This window comes from Equus przewalskii, chromosome 15 (assembly GCF_037783145.1).
Source record: "Equus przewalskii isolate Varuska chromosome 15, EquPr2, whole genome shotgun sequence".
NCBI lineage: Eukaryota > Metazoa > Chordata > Mammalia > Perissodactyla > Equidae > Equus > Equus przewalskii.
The window spans coordinates 85,491,074-85,509,547 of NC_091845.1; the positions used below are offsets into that span (position 1 = coordinate 85,491,074).

The 18,474-nt window shown below is 44.4% G+C and overlaps 1 protein-coding gene across 30 annotated transcripts in view; it reads left to right on the forward strand.

Moving 5' to 3' along the window:
* Positions 1–18,474, forward strand: part of MED12L (mediator complex subunit 12L) — a 315,757-nt gene that overhangs the window by 293,176 nt on the left and 4,107 nt on the right. For all 30 annotated transcript variants that reach the window (XR_011527248.1, XR_011527249.1, XR_011527252.1 and 27 more), the window contains 3 exons: positions 735–891; positions 4,792–4,872; positions 16,311–16,392. Coding sequence is in view for 24 of the 30 variants with exons in the window: in XM_070576341.1 (XP_070432442.1) it covers positions 735–891; positions 4,792–4,872; positions 16,311–16,392 (320 nt within the window). In the remaining 6 variants the exon portion in view is untranslated. The remainder of the gene's footprint in view (positions 1–734; positions 892–4,791; positions 4,873–16,310; positions 16,393–18,474) is intronic.

Sequence of the window (18,474 nt, forward strand, 5' to 3'; positions counted from 1 at the left end):
GTTTTGCACTGAGACCCAAAAATTATGAAGCTGGTCCTGGTGGCCAGTGGCTGTTTTATTGGGCAGCACAGATGTAGAACGTTTCAGTCATCGTAGAAAGTCCTATTGGACAGCATTGATCTAGAAAAATTGTTTCATGCGAAATTTTGTGGTCTCTCAGACAGCAGCCTAACTCCACGTGTTGTCATCAGTGGCTGTGCGTCCGCTCCGAGTTATCACCATTTGGAAAGTGGGCGAGGTTGATGGTATTTGGGAAAATAAATTTGGAAAACGCTCATGATATTTATTATTTTTCTAATAAGTGGAAGCATAGCCTATTGTGTACAAACTTTAGAGCTCCACCCTCTGGATTTAAATCCTGCCGTGCCATTGCTATCTGAGCATCTTTGGGAAGTTACTTCTTTAGCTCTCTGTTTTCCCATTTTAAAGTGGGGAGAACAAAACCACTTCCCTCACAGGGCCACTACAGGGAGTAAATGAAATAATGCATTTCGGACTCTTACCACGGCGCCTGCTCCAGAGGAAATGCTCAGTTGATGTCACTTATTATTAAAAATTTTTAAACAGTAATTGGTACATGATTGTATTTTTACCTTCAGTGGTAGGCATGCTTGCTCTCCTTTTCAAGTGGTCCATCCATCCCCAGGAATCCAGATTTTCTTAACCACCAGCCTTTATTAAAGGTCTGACAGTGTGCCTGGGCCTGAAAACAACCTGTGTTCTTCTTGGTCCAGACTGAACCATCAGTCGCTTCAGCAGAGCCCGCTGGTGGGCGGAGGAATCGACGCGGTGTTGACTTCCACACACCCAAGCCTGCCCTCCGTGCCCCTGCCTCAGGACCCGATGAGACCCAGACAGCCGCAGGTCCGGCAGCAGCAGAGGCTCCTCCAGGTACGGGGCTGGGAGGTGAGGGCAATGCATGATGAGTCCTCAGCAGTCCCAGGAAATGATGGGCACTTCATTTTATTGCCAAGTTCTAAGGAACCCTGTGTATTTGACACTAGGAGCTAGACTGGTGCAATTTGGCTCCAAGTTGGCAGAGGTCTTCCTCTGACCTAGCATCCACCAGGCCACGGGCAGGGAGTGCCTCTTGCAGAGCATCCTTCCTCTTTTGCAAAATTTCTTATGTATTTTTTTTTTAAATAAAATTGAGCTGTCTAGAGCTTTCATCAGATTCCTAGAGGGGTCTGAAGTCCAAAAAAGTAGGATATTTCAAAGGGATATTTCATCTTGGCTGTGTTAGAATCCACAGAGCTATCCTTCAATTACTGGATATAAATATTTCAGTCTCCTAGATAAAGCGTTCCTCCCCTTGACACATTCTTGCTTCTAACTTCCTCGTTTAGGAAATATAGGCTATTGTGTTCACCTGTTCCGTTTATCTCCATTGCTGTCAAGCTTGTCCTGTTGTTGGATTGGAGATTGTCTGATGAGTCTGGACAGGGGACTCTAATCTTATCAGCAATCCAACTTGAGATGCACTGTCATTTTATGTGTTACTAAGAAAGAAAAAAAAAAACAGTACAAAAATGGAGAGTCTAGTAGAGCTGGTTTACTCTCTTGGGTGAGGTCAGTGAGAAACAAACCTGTCATGCAGAAAAGGACAGCAAAGCAGCTTGCGTGTCTCAGCTTTGACGCTGGAAGAGGGAAGAAAAACTGTCTTCCCTGAGAATGTGAACCAAAGCTCCAGTGGATTTGAGGTTTGATTCATTGTGATCCAAAACACTCCTGTTGGCAGTGCCCCAGGGGACGGACAGAGCTGTACAGATCCTCTGGAGCTGGGCTTCACAATTGTAAGGTGCCATCACTTGTAAGATGCCATTAGTTGCATCCCAATTTTTACCTGTTAAAATGTAAAAAAGTTGTATCACAAAATTGGTAACAAACCTTAACTGGTTTGCAGGGAGTGTGGGCTCCCGATGTCCAGTCCCACTCATTGTATTGTCGATGCAAATAATCCATAACCGGCCTATAAATCAAAATTAGGTTGAGTTTATTATGAGCCAGAGTGAGGATTATAACCCGGGAAGGCCTTAGTAGGTGTTCTGGAGAAGCATGCGTTTCAGTACAGTCTTATATCTTTTTAGAACAAAGAAGATACATTAAACACACCCAGGATACGTTTTCAAAGAGGTATTCAGTTGCAAGTTAGCAGGTCAGCATGACCACGATGCCAGGAAAGGGACTAATCCAGGCATTACCAATAGGGAGTAGCAGCGGAAGTCTGCATTTTTATCTTAAGAGAGTCCATTCCTTACTTTAATGGATAAGCAGATGTACAATGTCTGTTTGATGGGCCGTAAGTCAGGCTTCCTAGCTCAAGCCAAATCAGTTTTGAACTTGAATAGTTACCCCATATACCTCAATATGTGAAAATCTCTTATCAGTATAGACGATATCTCCAACATAGGAAAAACCCCTTGGATCATCAAAAGTAAAATGGAAATAATTATAGTACCTATGTCTTAAATGTGTAGTGAGAATTAAATGTGCAAATGCAAGTAAAGCCCCCATTTGGTAATAATACTGTTAATATTACCATTAATATGACTATTAATACTCAATAGTGATATTCTTAAGTCAAAATAACTTTTTTCCACATTGTGAGGATATGTTTCAAAACGTTTTAGGATTGATATTTAAAGTTTTTAGTTCCTTCTGTTTTAAAATTTTTCATTTCCAAATCATTGAGGAAAGTTATTACATTGTTTATTTACCACTTCCTGTCTTACATTGGTGTTTTTTAAGGCTGCAAGTTTTGAAAGCTTTCTCTATTGGTTAATAAGTACTTTTTATCCCAATTAGCATAATATGTCCTTCTGGTAATTTTTTCGTTACCAGTGAAAGAATTGGAGATAAAGAAAAGTGATTTACTTCTGCATGAGAATTACACTTATTCCTTTTTTGGTGACTGACCTCACCCATAAAGGAACAAATTAATAATTATTGCAGGGAGGAAGCATTTCCTCTACCACTCTAGATCCTTCTGGCCAGGCTATGAATTAAATTGACACGAGACAGAATAACAGGAGAAAATCAAACAAAGCTTTATAACATGTGTACACGGGAGACACTCAGGAAAACTGAGCAACTTGCCAAAATGGCAGAAGGTCTCATCTTAAATACCATCTTCAGCTTAAAGGCAGAGGAGGATGTTGGGGGTGGGGGAGTCAGTTATGGGAGATCACCAGACAAGTACAGTAAACAAGAGTAAGGTTATTATGCAGATTTAAGTCCTTGCCTTCCGAATTGATTAAGAGTCTCTAGAGATAAGGTCATCACCCCTTCTTCCTGGTACAGAGAGGGAGACACCCTTACAGATGGCGATTTCCCTTACAAATATAAATGTCTCTTAACAAAGGGTAAGTAGATTCTACTTTTCAGAGTTTCTTTCCTGGCTGCAGTTTTTAAAAGTAACTAGGGGTCCGCCCGGTGGCACAGTGATTAAGTTCACACGTTCCACTGCAGTGGCCCGGGGTTCTCACCACTTTGGATCCCAGGTGCAGACCTACTCACCGCTTGTCAAGCCATGCTGTGGCAGACATCCCACATGTAAAGTAGAGGAAGACGAGCACTGATGTTAGCTCAGGGCCAGTCTTCCTCAGCAAAAAGAGGAGGATTAATGGCAGATGTTAGCTCAGGGCTAATCTTCCTCAAAAAATAAAAAAAGTAAGAATAAATAAAAAAATAAAAGTAACCAGCCCAAAATAATCCTCATGCCAAAGAGACACATTTTGGGGTGGCCAATTCCAATCTCCCACATTATGAAATTAATAATTATGAAAAGTAAAACATTATGAAATTGGGTTGATTATCCTTGGAAGAGTTCACAGTGTGCCAAATGGGGAGTTGGGTCCACAATGCAACCACCATCATTCATGTTGGGAGTGACCCTGTCCAGCCCTGGGCTAGGATTACATACCCAGGAGCAGTGTCACTTAGTGAGAAATGCCATCCAGCAATAGCTATTTATTACCTTGCCCTAAAGAAGATAAATAAATTGGGAGATAGTATGCAAACCAAGTTGGAAAATGCAAAGAATGAAAAGTAATCTGGCACCAACACCAAGAAGAAGGGTTTGGGTCGAGGACACTTTAAAGGTCATTGAAACAAACGACCTATTAATATTTTCCTCTCTGTCCCACCTGGTGTATGTCTAGTCTATGTTTCTTCTGTGACTTGGAAATATTTTCCAAGAGCTATGATCTGAGCCATCTATGTCACAGACACAATTTATGATTTTATTCTGGTAATTTATACGAGAACTTCCCACATCTACATCTTCCTTTAAAAAAAAAATTCTAATCTCAAGAGTTCTTCAAGAACAACTCCTCTCTCCTCTTCCTCCTCCATCTTCATTTTCATCTTCCTTTAAAAAAAAAAACTAACCTTCAAGAGTTCATGCAGATGTCATAGGAAAGAGAAGATAAATACTGAGCAGCCCTTGTCTAACCTGGTGGTATAAGGTAGCATAAAATGTGGGAGAGCAAATGACATGGAAGGAGTTGCAACAGTAAGTGCGAAGGATGTAGGGCGGTGTGGACAGTGAGCACCGTGGCTACCCGTGGAGGAGAGCCTCAAGGTCGGCGGGGCTGGGAAGGCTCCCTGGAGGAGAAGATTTCAGTCTTGCCCTTGAAAGATGCACAGTGTTTGGCAAGGCAAAGACGGAGGAGGCAGATGTATATTATTTTTGTTGCAGCAAACTAATTAGAGAAAAGGTACGTGGGGGGAGGAGATGGGCATGATATTAACCCCTGTGCTGACCTGTATAATCCTCTTCTTTCTTTCTAGATGCAGCAGCCCCAGCAGCCCCCACAGCCCCCACAGAGTCAGACCCTCAGTCTCCAGGCCATGCAGCCCCAGCAGCCCTTGGTAAGGCCTGGGGTTTTGGAATCAAACATGGGCGTTCTCTTTAAAGGCGGGTTGCAGCTTTCATGTCCCATGAGATTGTTAAAAATTGAAATAGCCTAAAGGTGCCCTAGTGGTTTTTCCCTATAACTTTATCAGAGTAGGATTGTGGTGGTGTATTCAGCCTATTTGTTTTCATAGAAACGTATAAATATTTGAGGTTCAGTAATTTCTATACCATTTTTCCTGTTCATGTTTTTTTCAGACTTTTCCATGGACTAAAATACTTATATTCAGACACCAAGTTTTTTTCTAAACAATGTTAAAATGATAATTTACTATATATATATATATATATGTTTAGAAGATGATCTAACTTTACTCTGAACTTTTACTATAATCTCAAAGAAACCATGAGAGTTTTCACTGATGTAAAAGAAACACCGATTTCAGCCCGTTAGCATTTGCTACAAGAATCTTCGCGTAATTCGTAGTCGTACAGTTCCCAGCTCTGGCGTTGAACGGTCATATGCTTGGCGTCAATCGGCGTTTTCTAAGCCTGGGTAATGGACAACAGGCTTTCCTTTGGCGCCATATCCCGGCTTTATTTTTCACTTACTATAGTTTTTTTTAAATTGCCTCTCTTTCTATTTACTTAAATGTGTTCTAAAAAAGGAGCATTTTATCACTACCATCAGTGGTCACATCACTTGCTCCATATTGGAAATATCTGTAAAAGTAAATGCTTGCTCCAAAGGTCACTCAGCAACATGAATTGTGGGAGTGAGTACTTACTACCCATGATGAGCTGGCCACCACACGTGTCTCAGGCTTGGGAAAAACTCCTGGTGTTGACTCTTTAAGACAGGATTTGAAAGATGGATGGTTTCACAACTTGTAGTAAGAGGGAACAGCATGGGCTATAGTATGTTTGGAGGGGTCACAGTAGAGTTCGGTGGCAAAGGACTGATGACGATGCCCAAACAGGACTGCTAATGGGACACGGGCAGCTGAACAGAATTCTCAGGCGCACTTCACAAGCCTCTGCCTTGGCCAGTTTGATCTCCATTTTTAAGGAAATTCTCCTTTATCATGGCTCTCGTTTTTTCAGCTCTGATTTTGTTTTTGTTTTTTAATGCATCTGTGACATTTATTGCAATCCACCTTAAAAAAATCCTTTTTCAAGTGGACACAATATGTAAACATTCAGACTGCCTACTTTCTTTATGGGCAGAGGTGTTCTAGCAGGGATTGGCGGACTGACTGACGCTCGTGGAAGGGTCGCCTTTGGATGGGGTCTGCTACCTGAGCCGGCTGTCTCACCTGAGAATGAGATACAACTGTGTATTATGAAATAATTTCAAAGTAACAGAAGAGTTGCAAGAATAATGCAAAGAATTGTGATAAACTCTTCACCCAGATTCACTAAATAATATTTTGCCACATTTGCTTTATTATTCTCTGTACAGATACAATACACCCCTTTACTCCAAATGCTTGTAATTTTTCAAGAACAAGGGTATTCTCTTACAAAAACCTGGTACAATTATTAAAATAAGGAAGTTGAACATTAATACAGTGCTACAATCTGTACATCTTTTGCAAGTTCTGCCAATTGCACCGGTAATGTCCTTTATTGCTGGTTTTTTTCCAGTCTAGGGTCACGCTTTGTATTTAGCCTTCCTGTCTTTTTACTCACCTTTAATCTGGAACAATTCTGTGCCTTTTGTTTGTTTGTTTTGTCTTCAGATGTTGACATTTTTGAGGTGTATAGGATAGTTATTTGTAGAATGTTACTCAGTCTGGTTTGTCTGATGTTTCCTTGTGATTAGATTCAGATTATGCATTTTTTGGCAGGAATATCACAGGGGGGATGTGTCTTTCTCAGTGTGTCACATTAGGGTATCCATTACGGGTTAATCCATTACTTTAGTCTCCTTGTTTAGGTGATGGGGTAGGTTTCTCCACTGTACAGTTATTGATCCTTTTGTAATTAATAAGCAATTCATGGGGCTAGTTTGATACAGTCTAACTGCCCTTTTACTCGTCAGATGTTCACCCATTAGTGTTAGTGTCTATTAAAATTATCCTTGCCTAAATCCGTTTTTACTCTGGTAGTGGAAAAATGATGATTTGCTAACACTGTTGTTTTTTCTGCCCTTAACCGTTGGTCTTCTCTTTTAAGGAAGAGCTTTCCCTTCTTCCTCATTTGTCTGCCTCTCCCTGAGTTACGTTTTAAATAGGATGCCTAACATCTAACTCTCAGATTATGAAGTGTGCACCTACTGGGAAGAGGTAATCCCTCCTGTAACTTTACCCAGTATTCTGTAGTTGCATATGGCACCAATTAGATTAAGTTTGGCAACTTACAAGTTCACTTTGCACTAAGTATATTACTCTATGAGGCAGTAAAAGGCTTGCAGGATCCCTGCTCTTTTGTTTCTAGATACAGCAAAAGAATTGGTGGTATTCTGACAGGAAGCCGAGACATAAATGGTAACGCATCTGCAAATTATGTCATGTGGAGTGTTTGGAATATTTGATGTTGACCTGGCAAATCCTCAGCCTTTTTTTCTTTCTAGTTTAAAGCAAATCCTTCTTATGCCGTAGTGCTCACGTTAGCAGCAGAGGATTACGTAAAGAACTGGGAGAAATAACTGCAGTATAAGTATACCTTTCCAGAGACTTTATGCATCTTCATAAATGAGCACCTGACTAACTATTATACATTAACTTGAGAATTATGACTTCTTTGACTAGCCATTGCTATCAAAGAAATGGTTACATGATCCTACTTTAACAAAAAAGCAAAAATTAAATGTAGGACTGCCTCCGTTCCTTCTGAGTACATCATAGTACGGTATTGCATGTTTTTAGCTGGTTTTTCACTGATTCATATATGTAAATGTCTTGCATATGAAATACGCATATGTGGCTCACAAATAAATCTATACAGACACTTAACCTATATATTTACATTTATTTATATTAATCTATGTATTTTTTCTATGTATTTAAAATCTATATATTTAATCACACAGATGTATAAGTGCCATCCTAAGACTGTGTGAGTTTTACTTTTCAAAAACGTTCACTTTAATTTGTGGGCACATACCCTTACAAAATAGTTAATAATTTCAACAAAAAAACTTGAATTGGATTAACATCCGCAATTAAGCAGACATTAACAGCACCTTCGTTAGTCTTTCTCTTTGGCCTTCCTCCACCAATTATTAAACGTTCTTTTAGTTGGTTTATAATGTAATATGTAGGAAACATATAAAATGTTAAGGGTGTAAAATCAGTTTTATTCTTAGAGAATGATGCTACATAAGCACAGCTGGTACCTGAAATGTTAACAGTTATTTTGAGTAGGGTAAAAAAATAAACATTTGAGTCTATGACAAAGTTAAATCTATGGGGCTGAGGTGGAGAATGTCTCTGAACTTCTTAATTATAATCTGAAGCAGAGGATCAGCTGGTGCGGCATTGAGAGGAGAGTCTGTCCCCATGTTCCACTAGAATTAAATCATTTCTAATATAAGGGAATTTAATATCTTTCTACTCATCTAATAGTTGAATAAATACTTAATAAGTTTATTATGCGTAAAGAATAGATATCAAATTTCTTCAATTTTGACTTCTAAGACAGTGTTGAAGTTTTTTAATGCAGTAGGTTGTATTTCACTCTCTCACTTAAAATACTTCCGTCCCAGGAATTGGGGAGGTGAGTCAGAACATGGCCCGTGATGTTTCCCCATTGTGTTCATAGGAACGTGATTCCAGAGAATCAGCAAGCTCCATTACAGCAATTTTAATGGATGGTGAAGTAGGCTTTCCATGGTGTATTGTTTTTTTAAGCTGAAATTTTTCATGGCTGCCCTGAGAAGCACGGTATCTTATTTTGATGGTTAGAGCACTATATATAATCTAGGCAGCGATTATTTGTACAAAGACAGGAATATTGTATATGTCGTAAGTCTTAGGACGGGCCAGGAAATTTAAAACGTCGCTTGGATAGATTTCAGATAATGTCAGAATTAGCTGTTAGGGACATAGTCAATGGTCTTGGATTTTTACATTTTTCTAATTAGGGTTTTTTTTTAGCATACTTGTTTACATATACTGTTAAGTTTGTTAATATCGTCGCCGAGTTTGTCGTTTTAAATAGCTGTGGATCAGTCGTCATGTTGCTCTGCCGTCATTGGCTTAACCACCCCACCCACTGTTGATCATTTAGATTGTTTCCAGTTTCAAAAACAGTGCTTCTAGGATGTTTTGATATATATATGTTCTATTTCTCTTTTTTCGGTATTCTCACGATAAAAGAAAATAGAAGTGTAAGAAAAAAGGTACCTCTCCTTGTATCTCTTCAGAACAGCAGTAGCCCAAAGCCTCAGCAGTAATAAGAAAAATTTTGTATTTCTTTTTATCTTTTAGTAGCGTTTCTTTTCTCGTTAGTTCCGCTAAGATTTATTGCATGCCTTATAAATATCTTTTTTTATTTTTGAGGAACACTAGCCCCGAGCTAACATCTGCTGCCAAATATCTTTATGTTTACTATCAACATCTCCAGCTGGTCCTGTTCTTGGTACTGGCCAGCGCTCTTCCTTCTCTGTGTCTGCCTTGCTGGGGCAGAGGGTAAGCTGGCTGCTGAGGAGAAGCAGCTCTGACTCATTCGGGTCTGACTCATGCCTCATGCCAACTGCAGGGGAGTGGGTAGTGGTCACACAGCCACCGCCCTCCCCATGACTGGCCGTCCCGCTCTCTGGTGACAGGCACACTTCCCCCAGCAAGTGCTTCAGCCTGTACGGTGGAGGTCACGGAGCTCACCCGCAGAGCGCCAGGTGTGCTCCCTGACACCACAGGCTGGAGCCACAGGAGCGGGGGAAGGGGACCTGCTCATGGAAGCCGTAGAGGAGCTAGAGGGGTCGCATTAGTTTGCTAGGGCGGCCCTAACAAGCACCACGGGGAGCTTACACAACAGAAAGGTTGTCTCTCCGTTCTGGAGGACAGGAGTCCAAGGTCAAGGTGTCAGCAGAGTTGGTTCCTTCTGAGGCCAGGAGAGTGAAATCTGCTCTGTGCCTCCCCGCCCGCCTGGCTCCTGGTGGCTTACTGGCGATCTTTGGCATTCCTTGGCTTGCAGAAACATCACCCCCATCTCTGCCTTCACCTTCTCATGGCATGCTCACACTGTCTGAGTTTGTGTCTACATTTTCCATTTTTGTAAGGATACCCGTCCTCTTGGATCGGGTCCCACCCTAATGACTTCACTTGAACTTGGTTACCCCTGTAAAGACCTGTCTCCAAATGAGGTCACATTCTGAGGTACTGAGGGTTAGGATGCCATCGTATCTTTTTGGAAGAACATAATTCAACCAGTAACAGAGGTCAAGGAGAGCGTGAGGAGTCTGGGAAGCCTTGATGCAGGAGCTCGGACACAGTGGAAGACAGTAGGGTTTGACTCCCCGCTCTTTGACTGACTCCTTGTTGGTCTGTCCCCTTGTTGACAGCAGCAGCTGTGACGTGTGGGATGATGTTAGTCAACACTCACGTGGGCAGTTGGTCACTGCTATAAAAAGTGTACCGAGGACTCAGAACTTAGAACAGAGATTGGGGATTTTTCAAAAAGTGGCCTCAGAAAACAGCGCTTTTCTGTGAAAAGAGCAAGAAAGTGTAAGAAAAGCCATGCTTATAGATTAAATCTGGTGTTGGCTTATGATCCATGCCTGTGTTGTCATTTGCTCACTTTAATTCCTTTTCTGTGAAGGAAGAACATCTAGAAAGAGAAACTGGGTGCCCTTGCTGGAAAATTCTATTTGGCCCAAATTATAGTTCTTGACTTGAAAAATAGTTTTAAAGCTTGTGAGTTATGATTAACTCAAGTAAATATGTTAACAGGCTGTGATCTTTTCTTTAAAATTGTTTCCAGCTTTTAAGAAGATAACATTTACTCCATTCTGCTGTATTGTTTCTTTTCATCTTAAACTCGGGCTGGCCTCGTTGTATGCTCACAGAAAGCTTTAAAATATTGGCTTTTTAAATTGACTGCCCCTCATGTCAGTATCATATTACATTGTATATATGCCTTATAAAAATATGCATAATGGCAGCAATAGTTACATAAACAATTGCATTAACTTTTAGTCAAAGATCACATGTGAAACCATCATAGTCTTCCTCAAAAAATTCTTATGTTCCATTCAGGGAAATTGAGAAATTTTTCAGAATGTCTCTGGAATTTAGAAGTAGCTGGATAGTATTCTCCTTTTCAAATGAAGAAATTAGATCCAGAGGTTTATTAAGCCATGTTGCTTCCCTTTGCATGAATTGGGAATTTTTTTCTTTTGCCGTTTAAAGGAAAAGGAGAAGTAATATTATAGAAGGAAGATGTGGAAGATGTTCTTGGATTTTTGGTAACAGGACAGATACATTTTATTTTTTTTCACTAAAAAACTGACACTGTGCAGATCAAAAACAAAAAAATGACTACATGCAAGTTAATCGTTAACTTGCAGATAATTGGGTACTAAACACTCTGGAATCCATCGGCTGCTGGTCCTCTCTGAGTGTACCACCTGCGAGTGGAGATGCCCGAGCGCCAGTATTTCTGGCCAGGCTCAGTGCTACTGATGAATGAAGGGTTGTGTCCATTCGTGAGAGGACCTGAAAGTGGCTGTGGACTCTGTCAGTGGACAGCGCAGGCTTGGAAGAACGTCGCCTCAGTGCTTTGTTCTTTTGCTCACCGGGTGTGTGCTCCTGGGTTCTTGCTAGAGCAGGAAGCTCCTAGCTGTCAGGAGGCAGAGACAGTGTTTTACTCACTTTGGTGTCCCCGGAACCCAGGAAAGTGCCTGGATCTGGATAACTATTGTTGAATGACTCATTTGTCAAATGTCATAGCAGTGAAGAAAAAAACCCTGCACGTTATGTGTTAGTAAAGGAAAACACGGTTCAGAAGGCAGGACCTTTGCCCAGCGGCAGCCACCTCTGCTGGTCAGGACCGCCAGCATCTGCTGCTCCTGCGGGAAGGACCTGCCCTAAGCAGTCAGCTTTTCTGAGACAGAGAAGACTGAGTGATGTTGATTTAAATAGAAATTACTACTTAGTAATGCATTTTTGTTCCTTAGTGATGACTGAGCAGAAAGATGAACACTTCTTGAATAAATGTGTGTCTTCAAATGCTTGAGAGAACAGGTGATAGCTTGAGCTGATCTTGGAAGGATGAGTAGAGTTTCAGGAGGGTGTAGGGCAGGCAGAAAGGGGGAGGGAGGGTGTTCTAGGAGGAGAGATTAACGTCTGCAAAGGCACAGAGGTGAGAGAAACCCTGCTCATCTCCCATCTGGAGAGAGTCCAGGAAAATCTTTCCCTCTTCATTGATCACTTTTAAGCAGGGAATGCTAAACATGCACAGACTGTGACTTTTAGGACTTCTGGTAAACCTCAGTTGACTTATTTATTGACCTGTTTTGGTAAACTGAAAGTTCCAGTTCCCCACAGGGATGATTCTAAAACCTAGGCAACCATGAGGCCACCAGGGGGAGCCCTTTAAAAAGACAGATTTCCAGCGAATTTACCTGAGAAAGTCTAATTGAGGAAGTCTGGAGAGGAACCTTGGAGGGTGACTCTCCATCCCCCGGAGGGCTTTCTGCTTCCTCAGCTATATACAGGCCCGTTTCTGGCAGGAGTTCAGTGACAGGGTTTGAAATGCTCAGCAGTGAGGTTCCTTGTGGGGGACGGGGTGCCCTCTCCTTGCCCAGCAGGAGATGCTCCAGAGACAGGGAGACTGCAGGTGGGGGCTGCCTGCTCCAGCCACATACAGGTGGGGGCGAGCTGCAATCAGTGTCGGGGGGCCTTGGAAGAAATGGTGGTGAAACGCCCCAGCTGAGAAGGCTGTAGCTGGTCTCAAGTTTCTTGGCCTCAGAACCCATTCACAGTCAAAAACATCATGGAACTGAAGAGCTTTCGTGTGTCTACTAACATTTACCATATCAGAAATTAAAACGTAAGTATAAACGATATTCATTTAGTAATTTATTCTAAAATAAACTCATTGCATACTAACAGAAATAACATTTTTATGAAAAAATAGGTGTATTTTTCAAAGTAAAAAATTAGAAGAATGACATCGTTTTCCATTTTGGAAATCTTCTTGAACGTCTGCGTTAATAGAAGACAGGCAGTCAGTGCAGTGTCACGCGTGGTGTGGCCCCTGGAAAACCGCCCTGTGCCCTCACCAGAGAGTGAGAGTGAGAAAAGCAAAGCATGCCTTAGCATTACGAGGAAAATGATGCTGACCTGGCAGATACCCCAATAGTCTTGGGGTCCCCTCAGGGATGTTCTTTCTTAGGCCACGTAGCAGCCCACCCGCCACTCCCCAGTGCACACACACGTGCACACAAGCACATGAGCATGCACACACACACTGCTTCTCAGGTACCTAGTTTCTGCTGTGGCTCCTCACAATGTCCAATCTGAGACGATCACTACAGTGTCTCATTCTGTGAATTACTCTATTTGAAGCTGACTTTAAATGAACACAAAGAAGGCAGCCAAGTTTTTGTTGAATGAATAAAGGTTATGCACTGTGTACCTTAATCAGCTAAGATTAGACAACTTTGCAGCCAACTATTTAGAATCTGTGATTATTTCCAAGTAGTTAATATTTGGAAGCTAGTATTTCCCATTAAGGACAGCCCTGGGATGTGGTGACGGTCGTGAGCTCTGGGTCCGGAGAGCTCACTCTGAATTCCAGGACTGACAGGAACCACAAGCAGGTGACTTCATCCCGCAGAGCCTCAGTTTCCCCGTCTGTAAAGTGAGAAGAACAGAGTTAAAGGTTCACAGTCCCTGACATTCATTTCCAAAATTCAAGTGCCCTTCGAAACGGACGTTTTCTTTGTAACTCACTGAACAGCCAACCCTGACCTGACTTCATGTGGCAGCGGAAGTTGGCCTGAACGAACCTGGAGCTCTTGTCATCTGTTTTACCTGATGTGGCTATTCCTGGGTCTCGCTGCGGAGGTTGAATGTGTTTGATTACAGTGCTGTCCTGGACCTTGCTTGGTCTGCATATCACGAATGTTGCAGAGTAACCTGTAGGTGCACTCAATCCAAAACACCCTGCCCCAAGGACTCCAGGCGAGAGGGTGAGGGTCAGCGTCACCTTGTCAGGACGACGGGGGCTGCTGTGTCCACGTCACGTCTACAACGCTGCCCCGAACCTGGTGCCATGTCAGGTTTTGTTACATGAGTAGGGTGCTGTTTCCAAATAAGCACAGAGACCATGGAATAGAAAACAGAGCATTATTTTACTGGCATTTCCGCCTCCGTGAAAGATGAGTTTTTGTTTTCCCTCTTAATTTGGTCAAGAAAAAAGAACTGGCAGTGTGCTGTTTCACCGCTTTGTGTCAGGGACAATCGTGACCGTGGTGGAGCCACATTTTTCCTGTTCAGGAAAGTTTGGGAATTGAAGGCCCTTCTGAGGGAGTCGTCCCGTTCGTGTTTACTGAGCGCCCACCTGTGCCTCGCACTGCTGGGCCCTAGGGACGCGTTGGCAGATGAGCCCCACATCACTCACTTCTAGAGGGAGAGAAGCACCTGGCCAGGTGTCCCACCAGATACTCAGCTTTAAAGAATCAGCCCAGAAATGCCCATATTAGGGCGGCCAGATGAAATACAGGACTCACAATTAATTTGAGTTTCAGGTAAACAATAAATAATTCCTCGTAGAATTATGTTAAATATTACATGGGACATACTTATACTGAATGTGATATTTGTTCCATGCAATATTTGGGACATACTTAAAACTAAGTACTGGGGGCTGGCTCCGTGGCCTAGTGGTTAAGTTCGCGTGCTCCGCTGCAGCGGCCCAGGGTTCGGATCCTGGGTGCGGACATGGCACCGCTCGTCAGGCCACGTTGAGGCGGCATCCCACACCCCACAACTAGAAGGACATGCAACTAAGATATACAACTGTGTACAGGGGGGTTTGGGGGAGATAAAGCAGAAAAAGAAAAAAAAAAAGATTGGCAACAGTTGTTAGCCCAGGTGCCAATCTTTAAAAAAAAAAAAAAACTAAGTACTCATTTGTCGATCTGAAATTGACATTTAGCTGGGCATTCTGTATTTTCATTTGCTAAATCTGGCAATCCTACCTCTAATTCTGGGCTATTTTAAGCCACATTGGCAACCCCTGAGGAGGAAATAGATGTTGCACTCATATTGGGTAATTGAGGTTTTTTAAAAAGATGATTTATAGAGGTATGGGCAGGGTGAAGGGAAACTCACTAGGGATCATGAAACACCCAGGCTGGAATCAGTTAGTACCCCTAGGCCCAGAGGGGCAAGAAGAGGGAGAGGAATGGAGAGGGCCACTGAGAGAGTGTGGTCTTCCCAGAGTGCGATGTGTGCCACCAGCACGGACCCGTTATGAAGGAGCTTGTCAAAAACAAAACTTTACTCTGTTCCCACCCAATTTCACTGTCCTTCTGGCATGCGATCCCCAGGCGTGCCCCCTCCCCACCCAGAGGTTGGAAGGCAAGGGGGCCAGTCTGCTGACACACGCCATGCAGGTGCCCCCGTGAGCACAGAGTCATGAACAGTAAATGGGTCTGGAGGCGAGTGGGGAGCAGCCAGCCCACTTCCTGCGTGGCCTTGTAGCAGCACACTTCCTCTGTTAGAGCAATAGTAAGCCAGGCGGAAAGAAGGGAAGGAAGAAAAGAGTGGCAGCCTGACATTTGAAGGTTGAGGGGGAAAAGTAAATCAGCACTACCCATGATTTTAATGGAAAGTAATTTTGCTTCTAGCGGCTAGATTCTTTTTCCTCTTTGGAAGAATTCCCACAGTTTCTTGTATCAAGGGTTAGAACCGGGGCCCCCATGGGCCTCCCATGGTGCCTGTGCTTGCGCAGTCCTGGAGGGGAGCGCCTCCTCAAAGTTCGAGCCCTAGTGCCCCGTGCGGCTCGCCCTAACCCTGCCCTGGCCACACCGTGCCACAAGCAGGCTTGGCCAACCTTCGTCCTCCATGGAGTGGGAGGGCGTGGTCCTGGAGGAGCCCTGGGCCTGGGGCCCTGCCCTGCTCACCACGCTGGTCTCCATTCACACAAGGGAAGGGCTGTGGTGCTCGAACAAACCCGACCAGAGAGCTGTCGTTCTGCTCTTGAAAACGGTTTATGGTATTGTGACTGTAATGAGCCAGCGGTGACGGTGCAATGACAAGGGTGTGGAGCCCCTGCCCACCTCTCGACGTGGACTTCTTCACCAGGGCCCCTCAGATACATGCTGAGGAGCCACTCCGAGAATGGTTCAGACGTACCCCGGGGTGAGGATGAGAATTGACGTGTGCACACTGGCCGTGGCGGATGTAAAGTGCCCTGCAGACCATGGCCCAGGTTAGTCTGTGTTCTTGTCTGTGCTGGGCACGCGGGCTGATGTCCCCCCTCTCTCCTGTCACCGTTACAGTTCCCCAGGCCAGGCCTGCAGCAGACACAGCAGCAGCAGCAGACGGCAGCCCTGGTGCGGCAGCTCCAGAAGCAGCTTTCCAGTAAGTATCCCCCGTCTCCGAACAGGCGGCTCCCCTCCCGGGAAATCAAAAACAGCAAGCCAGCCAGACGCCCGGGGCGGGGGGGGGCCCTCAAAACCTGTGCTGTCTCCCTTGGGACCGTATTCTCTTCAGTTTATCCAGGCTGTTCTCCGTTTGTTTTGTTTGGGTTTGGTTTTGGTTTAAATGCTGCTTTTCCTGGAAAAGCCCTGGTCTTTGGCTTGAGTTCATGAAGATGTTTTCCTATTGCTTCTGTCTGTATCTGGAAATGTGTCTTTTCACTTGGGGGACCCCTGTGGAACTGCGGGTGCCTCTTTATAAAGCCGGAAGGTTCAGAGCACAGCTCAGCTGGTGCCCTCAAGAGCGCTGATGAAGGAGGAGGGGTGGCCCCCCAAAGGTCTCAGATGGAGAGAGGCCGGTCGCTACGGCCTGACTGCACTTACCACCTCGCCGTCCTACCCTCCTGCTAGCCACTCAAGAAATCTGAACCTGTAACAGCACAGGCAGTGTTTCTCCAGGAGCCTTGCCTGTTAGGTCAGTGTGATGTGTTTCCTTCTACCCTGTGCCGCCTCTCCAGAGCGCGTACTAACGGCCCGTTTCATCCGACCTTATCTAGATGCCAGCAGCATGCTCTCAGGAATGGGGCCACCCCTGTGCTGGGGCCACAGGACGGGAGGTTCCTTTAGAAATGGGGGCCAGCCCGCTGTGATGCAGAGAGTAATGGCCTGGCAGTCAGGAGCGCTGCATTCTGGTGCCAGCCCTGCCACCGTTCCCTGGGTCGGGTAGTTTCTCCTCCACGTGGTGAGGAGCGAGGAGCGTGGCTAGCATTTCCTCCTGGGTCTCAGGTTACGTGCCTGAGGGGCTGAGTGAGGAGCAGCCAGTCCTGCAGGCTGTGGCGTGGGTCTCCTGGGATGTCGTGAGGAAAAGGGTCCGTTTCAGGCCGAGGGCAGCTTGATTCTAGTCCTGATTCCCTGCTGGCTGCTGTCTGCGTGGCTTTCCTGGCAGGGGGAACGCTCCTCTTGGACCTCGTGTCTCTGCCAGGGCCTGACCAAGATCTTTTTTTTTTGTTTTCTTCTAATATTTTCCTTATAGCCTCATTAAATTTCAGTTAAATCATGTAAATCAGTCTTCTTTTCCAAGTGCTGTTTCATGAGGATGGTCTGTGAAACAAACGTGTGGCTAAAATTTCATTGTGCTTCATTAATTCCAGAGTTCATATTTTCACATGGCTACAGAGAGAATATAATTTTAAGGCGGAGATGACGTGTTTATATTTTAGGTTTTGCTGGTGTTTAGAAGTAGTCCCTGTGGTTTTTATGTAGTGGCCCCTATTTCGGGAGCACATCTTCTCTTGTTTCCTGCTTCCCGGTGCTCACAGAATGCAGCTTTTCTGTTGGTTTTAAGCCGTCATTTAGGGAGGCCCTTCCTGGCCCAGGCGCTCGACCTTATGTGTGTTAATTCCCTTGATTCCTAGCCCACCCCATGAGAGGAGGGGCTGTGACTGTCCCTGTGTGTAGACGAGGACACGGCTGAGGCAGAGCCCAAGGTTCTTCAGCCGACAGGAAGGGCACGGCTGGGCCTGGAGCTCGCACGGCCTCCCCCAGAGCCCACTTCTGAAGCACGGTGCACACTCTGCTGCCTGATGAGAGCAGTTATGCCACCTCCTTTGTTGAAGAACGGCGTCCATGATGAGCTGCCCAGGGCACAACTCCAGAGGGCTCCTTTTAGATCGTAGCCCATGGCGTGGGCCTCTGGAACTGAATAATCCCCCAGAGTTGTGTAGGCACTAGTAGCGGCTGCTGAGCCTGTATCGTATTCTTGGACCTACTGCCTGCTCTTTATTTTTCCTCTGTTTGTGTGTGCACATGTACCTGTATGCATAGCCACACACTTGAGTCAGCACACGCAGAGCCGCCCTCATACACACATACACTCTTGTCAGTTCTCATGTATCTTACGGCTGTTTGCAGAAAACTGTCCGGTTTCAAGTACTTCTCACCTATTCTGATGTCCGTGTTAACCCTCTGACTGGGAGAGTTAATGAAAGTGTGAGAATTCTCCATGTTTTATTTTCATATGTTGCTG